At 37.3% G+C, this 18,724-nt stretch overlaps 1 protein-coding gene across 5 annotated transcripts in view; it reads left to right on the top strand.

Annotated features, from left to right (window-relative positions):
- Nucleotides 1-18,724, top strand: part of LOC102684556 (ephrin type-B receptor 1) — a 236,890-nt gene that overhangs the window by 111,216 nt on the left and 106,950 nt on the right. For all 5 annotated transcript variants that reach the window (XR_011191395.1, XR_011191394.1, XR_001480120.2 and 2 more), the window contains exon 3: nt 6,738-7,419. Coding sequence is in view for 1 of the 5 variants with exons in the window: in XM_015361286.2 (XP_015216772.1) it covers nt 6,738-7,419 (682 nt within the window). In the remaining 4 variants the exon portion in view is untranslated. The remainder of the gene's footprint in view (nt 1-6,737; nt 7,420-18,724) is intronic.

The raw sequence follows: 18,724 nt of genomic DNA on the forward strand, positions 1-18,724 counted from the left end.
AACAGAAAGAGAGATCACACAGAGCATGCAGAATAAGATACTGTATGCAAAAAAATGGAATGATAGAAATGATTAAAGAAATTCCTTTAAGTCTCATTCCTCGCTTGCAAACAAAGCAGCTAAAAATTGGCCTCTGTCCTAGTTGGGCATTAGCCTAAACACAACAAGTGTGTGACAGTGTTGTCTTTGTGCAGCTGCTGCTAAACCATATTTACATCAGCAAAAAGTAAACACTACTGATGCATTATTTACACTGGGGAAAAAGGGAGTCTGTGGATGTTTAATGAGAGTTGTGGTCTTATAAAAATCAATTTTCATAATAGTATGTTTCACTGAAATAGTATAAGCCATTCTTGGGGTGAATGAGAGTGAGCATTACATAGTAAGGTGTCATGAGTGGACACACAATTGACATAAGCATTAGAGAACTCCTTTATCTCAGAGCGGACGATGGATAATCGGGGCAGTTATTTTTATTGATGTCTTGAATGGCTGTGCATTACAAAACTGATTTATTTTTTAGTAGATTGTATTGAATACCCTTGAGATCACTGTTTCCTGCCTTAACAATTGTTGGTTGGAAAAAAATACCTTTAAGCAACTGATAAGGGGAAGCACAAAACATGTCTATATTAAAATGAGTATATAATCACTGAATATGATTATAGTGAGCTCTCTATGTTCTTGATCAAATCAGTATTATTGAACCTTTGTATCACAGATATCCTGATACCCCTTTCCCCATCTAAAATTCCTTCTTCTTATTCAAAGTTTCTATGTATATTTTTAATTAAAACAAAACGGTTAGTTTTAAAAGTAATGGAAACAAACTGAATATAAATTGCACACACATGCTGTTTATTTGGCATATTGCATAATGCTTACAATAGACGCACAACGTGTCTGTCTGAGAAGAAGGCTGTTCAACAAATGAAAATAATTAGAGAGTGTATCACTTTCAATTAAGAAGTACACAGAGTAATTATCTTTTTGGTTATTGTTAAATTGCCATTTTCAGTGCAACTGCTGTATAATTAGACTGTGTCAGGGGAGATGCTGTATTCTTTAAAAGGCACATAATGTTACAGCCTCCAGTGTGTTCTCACAAACTGGCAAGGGTGTAATGTGCTTACAAGAATAGACTATAGAAGACTGTAGCTCAAGGATCTGTCATTAAGCCATTTTAAACATAAACATACAGTATTAAATGTTATTACTATGTTATTGGTAATAGTTAAATTTTAAAGCATTATAATAGTTAAATTTAAAGCATTATAACTAATAAATAAAAATGAAACTAATCACTGCTAATAGATCTTTAAAATGCAGGACTTTCATAAAAACAGAACAGGGATAAATAGATAAAATCCCTCAGATACAGAAAGTCGCACTCATTGGCAACATGTACTTGAGAAAGTGTAGACAGCTGAGACTAATTTGCTGAAACAGCAAACTGCATGCTAAGAAAACAGGAAAATGGGCCAGTGGTACTAGTGGTCAGCTCTCACTGTGATCCCCAAATATTGTAGAGCACAGCTGGTCCTTCACCACCAGGGTGGGAGGAGCATGGATGGGCCAGGGCAGTCTCATCTTGCCACGTAACAGCAATGCCTGAGGCCTAACAGCCATGAATGAGTTTGAACTAACATCACTAACACAGCAGAAACACATTGCTCCTCTCATGTGTGCTGAATGTCCCTAGACATATAAGTCACGAGACAACTGTCACATAGCAGTTAAAAAATGTTAGGAGTGCATTTATACTGTAGTCCATTTCCCCATGCATGCACAGGAGATCATGGCAATGATACAGGCAATCTCAAAATAGAAAAAGCACAAAGCACATAATTTGTCTTCACCTCAGTAAGAAACATACAATAACATAAATTTACAGTATTTAGAAGTATACTTTTATCCTAGTCAATTCAAGATTCAAAATTAGAACTATTGTTTTGGTTTAATGGCATTTCTAATGCCTTCGAAACACCTTCTTTTGAGGCGTTCCAGCAGCTATGTGTGGTTTCACTGGGATTTTAATGTGAAGGTCTTTTGTATCTTTGTTTATGAATTAAAGGGCCTAATAAGGAGTGTAACTTGTCAGTCTTATTTTTTAAATTAAATTGAGGTTGCCGTGGACTAACTCTCAAAGCTTTTTTTGTCCCAATGCACTTAGGGCTAATATAATTGTAGCTAAATTACAGACATTAATCCTCTTTGCAATCTGGGCAAGTGGTTGTGTTTGTGTGACAGGCGCAGTACAGAACACTATTATAAGTTCTCATCACTCTCCATTTGACATATCTCTATTATGTCTGTGCTGTGTGGGTAGGACTGTTTTGTTGTACGGTGGTATCTGCTGGACACATGCACAGCAGAGCCATACTTTTCACATTTTCCTCCATGTAACACTGTCTTTCCCTTTCATGAATTGAAATATAGCAACCATAATGATAGCAGTGTTTATTATTTAAATGCCGTCATTGGGTTGTAAAATATTACCAGCATCATGGGCGGGACAAATGAACAGTTCTTGGTACAGAACATTCTGTTACACAGTATATTAATGGCCGGTGTTGAAAGGGACAGATCATTCTAATTCTGATAAATGGTCATTTCGGCAGAAAGGCGAGGAGATAGCAAGAGACACAAAAGAGGCTTCGTTTGTGCCTTGGATTTCTGTAAACTCATTAATCATGCCAGCTCATACAACTTCCTATTCCCACCCCACCATTACAGCCAAACAACTGTTAGTGGAGGTTTTTTATATTTAAAGTTCTTAATGCCAGCATGTTTAGCTACTGTACGATAACAATAATGAGTACTGTACATAAGTAGTAAGGTTTTATTTTCTGTATTCATCAGCATTAAATCTGTGTGTGCTTAAGCCGACATGTTCTCAACATACTGCCCAGTATTTGTGAAGAAAATAGAGCTTTTATACGGCAGAAACTGGAATAAATGATTTATACCATTAAATGCTGATGGAAGCAGATATCCAAATGGCAGTTACTCTCTTCTTTTTTTCTATTCACTGTTAGGAGCTTTTGAGGATGAAATAGTCTAATTTCCCTTCTGTTTGCTAGAAAATGTTTAATTCTGGGTCCTACATCTTGAAATGTATCTGGGTTTGCCAATAGATTTCAATATATCATGCAGAATTTAAAGCATACATTCACGAAATCAAGAACAAGTTGCAGCAATTAGTCTTGTTTTAGGAAATACAGATAGGTGTGGAGTCTGTCTAAATATAAACTGTTTTCAGTGTTTGTACATAATATCATGAAAATATGTTTTTGTGTTGCTGCCTGCAAATGTTTTCTGGCTAATGAACAAAAAACAAACATTGTGTTGTAAGAAATTCCCTCACTTCTGTAGATATTTCATTTATATTGTATCTTTTTTCATATGTTTTATATAGATCTGGAGCATAAGCTGAATTCTTTTTTCTCACATATTTAATAAAGGGTGGTGAAACCCTTTCTCCACAGCCTTGATATTATTGTTCCCATTACACTTAATTTATATCCTCACTGCACCTGCTGCTGTTGAGGTTTGTATTATTCCATAGTACTGTCTGCTGCCTTAAATTTGGTTAAGAAAGAAAAATAGGCCACAGATTTTCTTCAATTCATACAGCTTCACCTTTCTAAAAGACAAATACAAAAGTCAAGGGCTTATTTCCCCTCAAAACTAAAAACTTTTTAGCATGCTAAGGATTCTGTAAAAATGAATATTCAAAACTATTATTCTGGCTGATTATCTGTCATGAAACAAAGGAAAAAGCCAAGCTGCTTTTGTGGAGTTAAGACTCCTCATAACAAGAAACGCCTGCTATTGTGCCCTGTAGCATATATAAACATACATTAGTAATTCATTCCCTTTGCCTGTCTTTTTGGTGACTCGTGGGATGACGGAATGTGCTCTGCTGGCAGCTTTACATAATCAAAGGTATATATCATCTCCTTAGCGACAGTCCCTGCTCTCATGCACCCATTGATTGCTAGAAAAGCTGTGAAGGGCTATTATCTCTTGGCTTGTTGTCATTCCACCAGTCACTACTGCTGAGGTTCTGAAAAGTAGGCTGATCTAAACTCCAGCTAACTAGGATTCCAGTTTCTTTTCAGAATCCCTTGCCTAAAAAAGGCTCCCATCCTTATGTCCTAAATCCTAGTAATGAGGTCTGCTCTTCGTTTCATTTTTGAGCTTCTGTGCCAAAGCCTTTTTTTCTTTCCTGTTTTAAGCATATAATATGAAGTCCTGTGTTCACGTTAATGAGGCCTCTTGAGTTTTCACTTGTTAAGTGAGACTGTTGCAGTTGGATTTAAGGATTGTGTGTCTGCTAACCCTCAGGATTATATATGTTTTATGTTGATGGTTTACTTATAGATTTGTTGCACTCTGGACAGATTATGACAAGACCTTTAGAAACCTTCAACATTAAAACGAAAACTGGACAAAAGAAAGGGATGGGAAACCAGAAGAACAGTCGACCTGGGTTCATTTCTCAACCTATCCTTGAGTCTGTTAAAACAAGACTGTATTGCTATTCTGAGTGTATAGATTGATGAGGCATTATGTTTAAAGTAATCTTAGATTATGAAATAATTATCCATAGTGGAGAAAGCAACTGAAGTGGATTAGGAGTTAATCAGAATGTGGTGTTAAAACAATAGTAGAGAGGAAGGAGGGGGTTTTATAATTTAGCACCTTTCAGTGAACATCTACTGTTTGAACAGTAATAATAGAGAATTTCCGGATTTATTGTAAAATGAAAAAAGTAGAGCATTTTAGCTGTGCTTTGCCAGGCTGACCTTCAGCAGTAACAGTGTCACTGCTGATTAGGATGGAGATACATTATGGCCAACAGCAGGAAAACAAAAAAAATATGCTCAGTTTTGGATTTCCATAAACAAGATTTATTTGCCTGCCACTAAGATGTTTGTTTACCACAGTTGTTTACCAGCTTCATAGGTTGCTGCTGCAAGTGGTGTCAGTGGACCAGTAGATGGAGCTCTTTCCTCTGGACCAGAATTTCCAAACTGATGTCCCAGCATTTTGAATGGAACTAAACTCTAGATGCTGTCCATTGAATGAGACATTAAAATGGGGTCCTGACTATTCATTAAAAGGTCCCATAGCTTTTTTTGAAAGAAGGGGGGTGTTAACCCTGCTGTCCTGGCTGAATTCCAATCTTGGGTTGTACAACCTGGCTTTCCTAAAGTTCCCCTCTCGATTCAGTCAGTGAAGCAATTTCTCACTTCTCCACATGATCAGCAGTAAAGTGGGAATGCTAGTGTAAAATGGCTGCAGTGCATCGCCCCACCCAGTTGTGTGCTGCAGTTTTCTCTTATTTCTAAGCAGAGAAATATTGTATATCCATTCTCAGGCCTTGCAACTGTTAATGTTCCTTTTTATGCTCCAGTATTTCTGAGGAGCTCTTTTTAACATATTGCACACAGTGCATAATTCCAGTGATTGCTTTACAGCTACAGCAGTGTAAAAGTGGTCTGTTAACAGTGGCTAGCCTGATACCAAAGTGAGCAGCTCGATTTAATGGTCTGGCAGGAATAGTATTGCTGTACTTATAACTCATACAAATCCTAATATGCCGGTTAAAGTACTGTGAATGTAACTATCTTAAAAAGACTCCATTAGTCTCCAATGCTATTTGTACTTTGCAGTCAATTTTGTCTAAGTGCAATTCAATACTACATACAGTATTCTTGAATTTGGAATGCAAAACCTTCAGAATACATAAAGTCAATCATCTAATCACAGAGTCAATGCAAAATCATGTCTAGACAAGAAAATTTTCAACTGTACAACATCTAAGATAATTGCAGGATTGTATTCCAATAAACTGCAGCTAGGAACAGTTACATTTTAGAAAGTAGAACTTCTAAAGTTCTTGTCTTTTTTTCCTCCAGATTATGGTACTTTCTAGGTTGAAATCAAGTGTTCTAAAACGAAGTGGGTTTCTAATGGTCACTGGGTCAATGTCTAGACAATATAGTCACTACAGAAGAAAACTATCAAAGAAGTGTATCAATGATAGGATATGTAATCACTTATTGATCAAAGGTAAGTACATTTATCACCTTCACCCTCACCAGGAAAAATTGACTGAAAATGGGATGGTGGATGATTAAGTACACATTCGGTGTTTACATTTACTGATCCAGAAAGGAAATCAAATGTGGTTCTTGGTGAATTTTAAAATTGGAATCTGGGAGATAACTTTAATCTTTCCTCTGCAAGTCCTTTGAGGAATCTGCTTCTCGAGTGAAGTAGAAACAGACGGAAAATGGCAGAAATGGAGGCCCCATTTATCAAAATTACGTCTGTGTCTTGAATTGGTGATATGAGCTAAAGACTTGTCTTTGTAAACTTTGTCATATGGTTATAGAACCATCAGAAAGTTAAGAAACAAGAATGAGGAAAGAATGAAAAGGGAATTCTAGTAGAATGAGAACATGATTTTTCTTAGTAAGAACTACACATCATACATTGACCTTCTGAACTGCAGCAACTGAGCATGTCACTTAATTCACCATTAACTCCACAGATGACACTTGCCTAATTGTTTTTTATGGAGCAGTAGGCACAGTCATTGTCTACATTCCTCCTTACAATAATTCTAACATGTTGTCCAACAGACAAGGACAGAGAGAAGTGGCGGCAGTAAGTGCTCGGGCTGATTCCTTTGTCTCATATCGCCTGTTTTCTCTCCCCCACAGTGGGAAGAAGTGAGCGGGTACGACGAGAACCTGAACACAATCCGCACTTACCAGGTCTGCAATGTATTCGAGTCCAGCCAGAACAACTGGCTGCTGACGACCTTCGTCGATCGCAGGAGTGCCCAGCGCATCTACGTGGAGATGCGCTTCACGGTCCGTGACTGCAGCAGCATCCCCAACGTGCCCGGCTCCTGCAAGGAGACCTTCAACCTCTACTATTATGAGACAGATTCAGTCATCGCCACCAAAGGCACAGCTTTCTGGACGGAGGCTCCCTATCTCAAAGTGGACACCATTGCGGCCGACGAGAGCTTCTCGCAGGTAGATTTTGGAGGGCGGCTGATGAAGGTCAACACCGAGGTGCGCAGTTTTGGCCCCCTCACCAAGAATGGCTTCTACTTGGCCTTCCAGGACTATGGTGCCTGCATGTCCCTGCTGTCTGTCCGTGTCTTTTACAAGAAGTGCCCCAGTATTGTGCAGAACTTCGCTATCTTCCCTGAGACCATGACAGGCGCTGAGAGCACCTCACTGGTTATTGCACGAGGTACCTGCATCACCAACTCGGAGGAGGTGGACGTGCCCATTAAACTGTACTGCAATGGGGATGGCGAGTGGATGGTGCCCATTGGGAGCTGCACCTGCAAAGCTGGCTACGAACCAGATAATGGGAATGAGTGCAGAGGTAAGACTCTCTTTTCATTCCTGACACTCAAAGAGGTTGAGTATAAAAATAAAACAGTAACCTTTTTAGAACCCCTTGTCTCCTGTCTTCCTGTCTTCTGCTGAAGCTCTGAATTGTTGCTGAATCAGTGATATTGTAAGAATAACTGTGAATTAAGCAGAAGTTTCCTACTGCTGTATTTTCTACTTCAAATCAAAATGTGTGCTCTAACAGGTAAGGTGTGTTATTCTGTCATTTTATGTGTAAAATTCATTATAAATGCATATGCATTGACAGCCAAGGTCCACCTTTTCCCATTAAATTCTGAAAATGATTCTTAGTTACACAGAGTTTATGTAAATGATTATTTTGTTTCGTACACAACAACTCATTGCCTTATGAAAAAGAATCGCTGGGGAAACTATTGATTTGTAATTCTATGCTCCATCTGGAATGTGTGTGATTGCAAAACAGAATTTTGTCCTTTGTTCCTTTGAACCTATATTGAGATAAATCTATGTTTTGTAATTTCAGTTTTTTTTTCAAGTTAGAAGATTGCTTCTCCATGATGAGAACGAGACCAGAATTTATAACACAACTTTGTCTTCAGAGGTTATTCCTGTTCATGTTATAAACTGTCCGTACCACTGAATTAAAACATTTGCTGGTACCATTTCTTTGTTCTGGGGATAAGCTGCCACACCATCTCAGGTCATGCCTACCTGTCAAATCTCAGTATGAAGCAAATGTCCAGCAAATAAGAAATGTATTGTAATATTGTAAAAGAAAAAAGACTTAGCATAGCTGGAAGCAATGTTAAAGAAAACAAAGTCTTAAACGTAAGAGCAGTAAGTCACACATTATTTTAACTGTGTAGTCGTTATTATTCTAATGGAGCTTGTCATTTAATGCAGCTCTACACAATATGTAATGCACTAAAATAAAGAAGCTGTGTAGAGTAAGCCAGTGAGATGTATTAGGGCTCAGAAAACAATCAATCTAAATGGCCATATGTTATCAGGCTCACCTAGGCAGTGTTGTTTAGTAAACAAGCTGTTTTGGCTCTGGTACAGTAGTGTATGCTTGGACATCAGTTTAGAAAAACCTGTGGTAGCCATTGGTTTTTGCTTGATAGATGCTATTACTCGTGATGTTGTTGACTACCGATTTAATCAGCAGGGACGTCAGCTATTCCAATTACCCCAGCTAAGAGAATTTATCTGAGACTCACCTTACTGCTGACAATAAATTGCAGCATATCTCTGTCAACTCCTTCACAAATTGTAGCAGGAATAAAAACACCTCGCAGTTGTTTTGGCACTTTAACAAGATATGTGAGCAGTGGCCGTGGTTAAAGTTGAAGCACTACCTAAATGCTTTTTTTCTTGTTATTACTGAGAGCAATTGAGGCATTTGATTTGTGAAAAAGTGATTCATTCTTTTTTTTCAATAAAGGAGAATGGTAGGGCTCTTCATCAGTACTCACCTTCATCTTAGACAAGTATGGTGTATATACATTAAACCCATAAAAGTATCCATGCTTAAGGTTACAAATGACATTTCCTACTCCTTCAAGACCTTCATCATATGTGCTCCCTTCAGCACTAGCCAAGCCTCTGTTGAAAGCAGATAAGAGAGATCGATGGCTATCTGATCAATATTAAAAAGCAGCCCTTTGCGATTTGGAAAAAAATCCAGATATCCTGAGGAAATCTTTCTTTGACCTTAGAGAGAACTAGCTGTAGGTGACTTCTACTATTATTGACATACTGATTACAGTAATCTGTTGGCAGGTGGACGGAAATCTCGTTCTTGAACGAATCGATAATGGTCATAACGTACAGCAGGAAATCTCTGACTTTTTGCAGTTGGGAGATCTCTTTTCAGTATATTGTTTTCCTTAGGGACCCCAGTCAAACAGAAATAAAAGTTAACTTGGAGTGGATTGATTGTAATTGTGATGTCAATGAAAAATATTAAAAGCAATAAATTGGTTAAACATTTCAGATGATGAGAGCAAAGTTTTCCAGACACTTCTGGGACTTCAGCCCCACTTGGATAAATATGATATTTAATGAATATGATACAATTAAAAAAAACTTTAGTTTTTCAACTGTACTGTGTTTTTACTATTTTCTGCTTTCATAATTAAGTCTGAATTTAGAACTGCAAAACACAGGTTTGAACATGTAGCTCTTAATTTTTATGCAACTCTTACTGTAAGTGTTCATCCATGCAATTTGGTTACATACTGTAATTTGTAGAGAATATCAGGATTAATCTTTTGACAGTTTCCACTTTTTGACACTTAATGTTTTTTTCCATACATTGTGCCAGTATTTTTATTTTATTAAGGACCATCCTTTACTAAACAAATAGTACTAAATTAAAAACAATAAACAACAAATAAAAAGTAGACTTTGACTCTGATCCAGTGGTAAACAAACAATGAATTACCTAATACTGTATGTCTCTAGCAGGCAGAGGAATACAATATAGTTTAAACTTACATTTATATATATAATCAATACGTGTTTATTTATGTTTATATTGTATGTGCACAAATCATTGAAGTGAGTTTCTCTGCCAGCAACCTGGACAGACTTTTCTGTGAGACAACACCAATCTTTTTTATGTCCTCTTGCTTTCTTTTTGTTGTCACCAAGCTATAATTCTTCCACAGAAGAAACGGCTCCTCACAAAATAGTCTAACAAGCAAACAGTGCCAGTTTTCCCTCCTACCCTTTCCAAGTGGCTATCTAAGCTTTAGGTTTGATCTGATATAAATCTAAGTGTCTCAAAAGCAGCTGTAGGTTCCGTTTTTTATTTCCTAATTTCACCTGATTGTATTGTATTTCTGTACTACTTGCAGAATTCTCCCACAGATTGCTTAGGTATCCCTTAAAACTCAGGTACAACCAATGAGGATGCAGATAAAATCACTTAGCTTGAGTTTAGTTATAAGCAATGCCAAAGGTTAGAAAAGATTACAGTATATCAACATTTTAAATGGAGGACATTGTATTGTGCTTTAGTGAGTTTTGCAATACTGTACATTTGATTTTACTGTTTAATATAAATGATTAATACCCATTGTTTCATTGTTTCACAGGCCTTTTCATATATTACTGTCTGAGATAGTCCACACCCGAAAAAGAAAAGAAGCCATGATGTTTTAATTCTTAATGACCATTCTGCCCTCAGTGTAGGAAACATACTCATTCTGAAATGTTTCATGTATTATTCAGACTTAAAGTAGCACATGTGTTAAGGTACTTACCAAATTGAGGGTATAGTATTGATAACTTTTTTTTCAACACAAATAGCCAGAAGTCATACAATCAAAAATGGTATTGTGGTTGTTGAAAGAAGGTCTCCACGTTTCAGTAAGTTGCTAATTTGTCCATTTTTAGACACAAATTTGATTGATGCCTTATTTTTTTTTAAACCTCCTTTTACAATGCATGCAGAACTAATACATCAGATCAAACCTACAGCTAGGTTTTGACAATCTACTTGAATAAATATTATAACAATATTTTTAGAAAGTTACTGCTTTTTTTTTTCGCCACAGGGTTAATTGTAAAAACGATTATTAGAAGGTCCTAAAAAGAACTCAAGGGCAAAAAAACCCAAACCCCTAGGGCATTCTGAAGCTCATTGTTTTTAGTACTGAAGAAATTATCTGACTCTTTTGTTGTCATTCATATATTTGTGAGATGAAAACAGTAATAATTTGAAGCAATGCTGGATATTTGACTACAGTAATTTACAGTAGATCTAAAGTGCCAATTTTACTTCCTGAATCTTTACTTTGTACAAACAGGTTCAGTATTACTGAGGCTCTCATAATACATTTTTGAATTACAGAACATTTTAATTATAAGTACGCACATTTCTTAAACTTTCACTTTCTCACTTATATAGTATAATCTTTGTAATACAAAATGGGTTTGTTCCCTTTTATAAATAATGCTATTAATTTATTCAGCCTAATTGTCAAGTTGTGAAGCTCTGTATTTCTCTTGTTCTTTATGTAGAATCCTGACACATATTCAGGAGCCAGCTTTCACATACCCAATATGGAACATGGGGTTAAGCAGGCTGAGTGATTTGGGGGTTTCTGTGTGTAATTTTTGGTGTCCAATGTCGGAATTCTTTGTGATCATTATAATATTTTGGTCAAACAGAATTAACTACAGTACCTGATGATAGACACTGTTTTTGTGTCTCAGTGGTAATCTGACAGTTTATATGGTGAGAGGTTTTGTGCATTTTATTTGCAATTTGAATGAAAATATTATTTTCTTTACTTCAGAAGTAGGTAAGCATAAAGATTCATGCTCTGTATTCTGTTTTTTTCCCCAGTTTGAAACAATTGGTCCATATCACAAATGTTGCTCTGAATGAGGGGGTTCTACTGTTTTCTCCCCAGTGCATGAATTCAGTTTTTCCAGCTGAAGATCACAAAGGCCCTTTGAGAATGAAATAGTGTAGCACAGCTAATTCACTGAGATCCACTAGACGTCCCAGTCTACTGGGTGCCTAAATTAGACTCCCTGCTGGGGCATGCGCTCTTGTGCTGTCTTTACTCGCTACTTTAATGGCAACAGCAGTAGGGGGTATGAGAGCGGACTTAAGAGAAGAAAAAAATTAATCACAAGACTGAATAATGGCTTTTTAGTTTCTGCTTCTTTGTTGCAGTATAATTTCACTTCCATAGCAATTCCCTTCAGCATTGCTTTGCATTTCTTGAAATTGCCTTTTCCTTTCTAAAGCTTATAGGTTGTCCTGTTGATTTTTTTTATTGGAGGTTTCCAAAGTGCGTCACATTCCTATGTGACTTTTCTCAGGAAGAGCCTTTGTGTGCATGAATCCAGACCAAATACCATCAGTCAAGAGGGACTGACATCCCTACTTTTGTAGTTTCTGTATGTGAATCTTGATCAGGCAGCACAATGGTTCAGTGGTTAGCATTACTGCCTCACTGCACTGGGGCCCTGAGTTCAGTTCTGGACCTGGAGTGCTATCTGTTTGGAGTTTATGCGTTCTCACTGAGTTTGCATGGGTTTTCTCTGGGTGCTCCACTTTCTTATCACAGTCCAAAGACATACTGCTAAATAAATTGGCTTCTGGGAAAATTGGGCCTGGTATAAGTGTATAGTGTACTCCAGGCCTCTATATTTGAGTGTGTGTATGTCTGTATTCGTGCCTCTGCTCTGTGATGGTCCCATCCAGGGTGTATCCCGCCATGGGCCTGTTGCTTTCTGGGATAGACTTCAGCTCCCTTGCAACCCTGACTTGAAAGAAGCGGTTAAAAACTGGATAGATAGATGAACCTTCTTCTTGTACTGTACCTTAAAAAGAAAGGACCCCCTGTTTTATAGTCCTAGCCTACCTTTAATCAAATCTGGGGATGGAATAATAAAAGGCAAACTAGGCAAAACTTGAAGTTGGTATAGGGCAGGGTGGCAGCGACTTAGAGTAGCAGCACTGATAGTGTCCCATTAGAAGAGATACAGTGAGTCAAAGTAAGGTTTAGCTGTCTGGTCCCCAGAATTTAATTCCCTCAGTCTCACTGATGTTGACACAGGAGACAGTACTGTATATCTGGGAAGCTTGCACACATAGCGGTACATGTCTTTAAATCAGTCCCTGAGTGGCATACCACTCAGCTGCAAAGGATGAGATTGTCTGCTTGCAGGCGCCCAAGCACAAACCTGACACACTTGGAAGCCCATTGCTCTCCAATAATTGAGCCTCCGTTGCTCTGTACTGCTGTTGGTTTCATAAATTGCGGACATGGTTTTGTGAGAATCTATTTCCTCTACGAGAGTTTTTTTTTTTTGAGGTACAAGAGACTCTTGTTTTGTCAACTGGAAATCCCTGATAGGGTGACATGTGGGAGAACTGAGCACAACCACAGGGAAATTGTGAGTTTTCTTTCCTACTCTATTTAGTAGACAGGACAGAGCCTGCCAGCAGCAAAAAGACAGTTTGATAGACCCCATCTCCTTCTTGTTAGAGTGAATACATGTGTTAATATTTTCCATATTTTATGGGAAGATTCCTGCAGTACAAAAATTCTGAATTATAAATACTGGTTTTAGTATTTACATTTTTGCTTTACACAAGTACTTCAATGTATGACTAGACTAGAGAGATTTATAAGAGCATTAATGCAAATAACACTGAATTTATGGATTTTCCTAAAATGGATATTCCCTACATTTTATATAGTGAGGGGTATAAACTTAATGTTAAATAAAAGTGAATAGTATTTTTATTAACAGATGTAGGGGGCATATTTTGAAATTCATATAATGAAGAAGATTGCTGTTGATACGTTTGATACATTCATACTGTATATTGATACATTTGTGACATAAATTTCAGAAAAGTGAATTATGCAGTTTTCTGGTGAGCATGAGGCATATTTTGATATTGTTCTCTTGAAGTATTTTGGATGTTGGAACACCGCTTGAGTGTGTTATACTGTATATATTAAAACAATAAAATGTGCTGTATAAAAAATGCGAGTGCCAGAGTTCCAAAATTGAATAAAGAACCTTTTAGTTGAATTTTTATATTGAAATCTAATACGACCAATAACTTGAAACTGGAGAAATATTCCTTCCGAAGGATTGGATTAGATGTAAGTAAAGAGGAAGGTATGAAGTGTGAACTCAGTTGTACAGAATTGCAATGAAATAGACTGGTATCAAACAGATATGAATGCTTGGAAAAGTCTAGTCAACATTAATAATATGTTGTTGTCTTATAGGTTAACATAGTTTAAAATACATTCAGTATATAGTCATAGTTATTGTTTTGTAAATGAAAATGACAAGAGCACTGACCATATTTACTTTTAATTTTGGTGAAGTGAAAAGAAATTAGACTATAAGAATATAGCATTTCTGTACTCCATGGAGAGTTACTAGACTCATGTGTAAGCCCTAAATTAACTTGAGGTGGTTTTGAATGTGTGTTGTATCTTCGACTTTGCCCCTTGTTTTTTATTGTGAATGATGAATTATTTCTAACAGCACATGTGATTGAAAAGTAAGAAGTATTCATATCTTGTAGGCCTCACATCTGGCTCTGATTCACAGTTCATAGACTTTTTCTACTGGTGGTACTTTCAAGTTGTGACAGGCAAAAAGTACTTGTCAAAGAGACTTATCAGAGCCTCTCCAAGTCAAGCATTTTAAATTAATAATGATAGAAGAAATCATAATCGAATACCTATACTCTGGCAATGCTTTTTGAGAAAATCTCTGAAAGTTGGACAGGGGACTTGGTGTTCACATCCAAATTAAATCTATCTGCTAGAAAGAAATGTAGCAGTTATGGAATTGTCTGGTATTTGATTGCTCTGAAAGCTTATGGGCTTCAGTGGGGAACATTTTTTTTCCTGCCGAGGGTGTCCCGGCGAGGCTGTTCATGGGCAGAGATGACCTCAGTTTGAGTGTTTCCTGGCAGCATGATGACATTCATCCAAAGGAGCAACACTGAGCTCTCACAGTTTACTGCCTCAGTTGCTTTTAATGCAGCACCCGAGCAGCCGTCTCATCAGTTTTAAAATGTATCGACCTACCGCTCATCTCTGAATATGAGCTAGCAGCCACTACTGCCAATATCCAGACCTGTCAGTCACATGTCAGAAGTGACAAACGTGGCAGTGGGGGAAATTAAAAAAAAAATACTTGCTCAACACAAGAAAGAGCAAGAGAGAGAATTTGCTAGAGCTTTAAATCTGACATGCAGCTTGTGCCAAGCTTGCATCTGTCAGGTATTTAATAAGAATTTCACAGATCAGCCTGGCTTTCATAAAGCATAATTAATCATGAAAATAGGCAATGGATGTCACATTAAAAGGCCTCGGCTTCTTTTGTCAGCATGGCTTGTAATCGTTCCCCTCACTTGCCCCCTCCTTTTTTCACCTCTCATGTGCTAAATTCTCTGTTTGTCCATAAAAACGCAGATGGATTTATTTAGAAAGTTTTACTGTGCCTTGTTGTCCAAAGCACTGTGTAATATTTAATTGCTTGTTAATGTCCTTTCAGAACAGGCTGTCCAAAACATACAACAGAAGGCTTGGCTGACAGAGGTAAACTCTTTGTTTGGATTGTACACTGTGTGCTGATCCACACAATAAGGATCTTGCAGACTCAGAAAGCCTCTTAAAGTGCTGGTTATTTTTTTTTAAAAAGGTCCCTTGTCCTTGTACTAAATAATAGTAAGTCATATTGAGAGCTACTGTACATCTGATGACAAAAATTCCATTCATGCGCAAATAATCCTTTTTATACTTTATACTTAACGTCTTAAAAATAAAGTTAGAATAGAAATTACGAAACAGAAAACCTTTACAAACATTATACTTAATCTATTGGTTACTTTGAAATGGACACGAACAAAATATTGAGAAGTCGAGGAAACAGGACTGTGACTAATTCTACTGCCTCACAGTTTATGTGCTCTGGGTTCAATCGAGTATTTGAACACCTCAACAAATTCTCCCCAAGTTTGTGTGACTTTCTGATGAACTCGACTGGCTACTCTAAATTGTAATTTCGAGGGGTTTCAGGGGAACTTTCTCAGTACAATCAGTACTGGCTACGAGACTGAAGAGGAACCCATGGTGGGTATAAATATGTAGCTGTCTTATCTGCTGCATTACAATTGGACTTCAATGGACAGCAAAGATTTGTTGGATGGCAAATAGCCTTTTACTGGACACTTTTATAAGCAATCTTTGTCCAATTTACTACCCACTTTCTTTGTCGATAAGAGTTGTTTTATGGCTGTAACTAACATAATGGTTATTGAGGTAAATGCAGCATTCTCCATTTTATTTAAATGCTTAGAAATGAGTAACACCCATTGATCTGGAATTAGAATCACGAAAAGTAAGAGGCATCATTTGATTTAGACTCAAGGGAATTAATATCTGAGACAGTCTTGATATTGGGCAGGGACTGAATCGGGGGGCTTTATTCTCACACTTAGTATTATGCAATTTCTCTCCATTTTGTAATTTTGTGGCTTTCTCTGGGGCCAAGGGATCATGCAGTAGTGTGGTTTTCCATAAATCCCGAGTGTGCCCTATTTTGATGTACAGTACAAAAGCAAAAAGAAAATGCTATTACTTTTCAGGTGTAATTTTCAGATGATACACATAATTTAAGAATTCACATGTTATGCTACGTACAGTATTTTAGTATATAAAACAGGTCTTCATTAGCAAAAGCCAAAATATATTACTCTACTGGTTATACAGTCGTTTTTTAATTAATGCTGTCATACATTCAAAGACCACATGGGAATTAAAAGAACTTTAAACACTGCAGCTATTTAGTATGTTAACTACACAACAAAAAGTGAGGCAGAATTCCAGATTTTTGGTTTTGGTGCCTCTAAAACTGTTGGGACGGACTAATCCTCCTGCTGTATTTGTTGACTGCTCCTTTGCTCTGTGTCATTCTTCTGCAGGGATTTCACCCAGGTAGACAGGTCTCTTTTCTCCTCTCCTTCTCCCAAAGCTGTTCCTGCTATGTTTATTCCATTATGCAGATCAGGGACATTAGATGATATTTTCGGAGCGTTCAGCTTCACCAGGCTTTTGACACATTGGCATTAATATTACAAATATTCAAATAACTTTATTTAACATTCAGCAGTCTGTCAGGGAAAAGGAGACTCACGGCCCATTGATTGAGTGTGGTTCCATGGGCCTAAGTGCCGATTCATCATTGCCATGTTATTTATGCATAATGCTCGTGATCTGCGTGTGGCAGTGTGTGCAGACAGTGGAGCGGTACACTCATGTTCCCTACGAATCGCTGCACTCTCGCAAGAATCGGGGGAGGAGGTACTCTGGGATGAGTATACAGCCTCCAGGCAATAGATAAAGCAATGGAGCTTCACAACAACAGACCTCTTTTCTTCTCTCAATGCACGAGTAGTTAGAGGAATTGTGAAGATTCTATTGCACTGCAAGATTAGTCATAGTATCGTGCTTTCCATTTCTGTTTCTGTCAGAAGGAAACAAAACGCAAACGGAAAAAAGGCTGTTACGTTTCTATCAATTTCGGTATCTTTCTGTTAGCATGTACTTTTTTAAAGAGGAGTGCAGGTCCGCAAGTGCTCTCAGTCCAGACCCTCAGAAACTGGACAGTCCAGCAGCGTGTTAAAAGAAAGTGTGTTATTTTCCAAACCACATGGGAGTCTGTACTGTGTGAATATAAACGTAATATACACGCGCTCTTATGCGGTGTTATTTGCTTCTCTTTCTTGTGTGCATTGTGCAATATCAATCGCGAATCATCCACTTCAATAGTGTGCTGAAATGGCATATTTAGCATCCTGATGACAAACCAGCCTTTAATGGTGTCTCAGTCTTGTTAAACCCTACCTCCCCCTTTCTGTTACCTGTTTAATTAGGGTCCCAGTAAATAAAGGTGGGTAGAGAAAAGGGTAAAAAAAACTAGATCAATGGCCTTTCAGACGGCAAGAGCAGGACTAGTTAATCTTTAGGAAAATCAATAAGAGACTTCTCCGTGGAAGAAATTGGAGCAGTGAATTTATTTCAAACTTCTTCCCTTGGAGAAGCTTTAAGCAGTAGGCAGTTATATTTTAGGGGAATGCTGGCTGCACACAATGAAAATCCCATATCAACGACGAAAAAAAATTTGAGGAAGGAGATATAAAGATATAAAATAAGCTGGAAAAGAGAATGATAACAATACTGTAATTCTAAAGATTCTTACAGAAATTTTATACGGCCGCAAGAAGCAACAGTAGTGATTTGGTTACTCCATTGTCAAGATGAACGTTTTTATTGGAATACATACTGTATAAACAAAATAAAACACATTTTACATATTGTATTTAATTGGAGTTATTAGATCAACAGAATCTGTAATAATCATTACATTTAAGTTGTGTGGACACTATCAGCAATGTTTTCAAGATTACCAACATTACAGTACAGTATATACTGAATGACTTAACTTCAATTTTAGAATTAAGGATAACTATCAGTTTTGTGGGACTGCTATAATGTAAAGCAAGGATGATTTGATCTGTTTGTAATTCATCAAATTCATATCTGTTTATTTAGGAACCCCCGAGTTGCAGTGAGTTTTAATTTAGTTTTTTTTCTGTTCTCAATAGCTTGGTTCTAGTGACTTGTCAAGAAAAGTTATTTCTTAGTTCAGAACTAATTAGCACACTCTAAAATAAATAATTGCTGAACTAACAGTGTTGTAGCACTGAGCAGAAGTCCCATGCTTGGTGGTCTGTGTTTAGCACTCCTGGG

Source organism: Lepisosteus oculatus, chromosome 13, assembly GCF_040954835.1.
Source record: "Lepisosteus oculatus isolate fLepOcu1 chromosome 13, fLepOcu1.hap2, whole genome shotgun sequence".
In the NCBI taxonomy this organism is placed as follows: domain Eukaryota; kingdom Metazoa; phylum Chordata; class Actinopteri; order Semionotiformes; family Lepisosteidae; genus Lepisosteus; species Lepisosteus oculatus.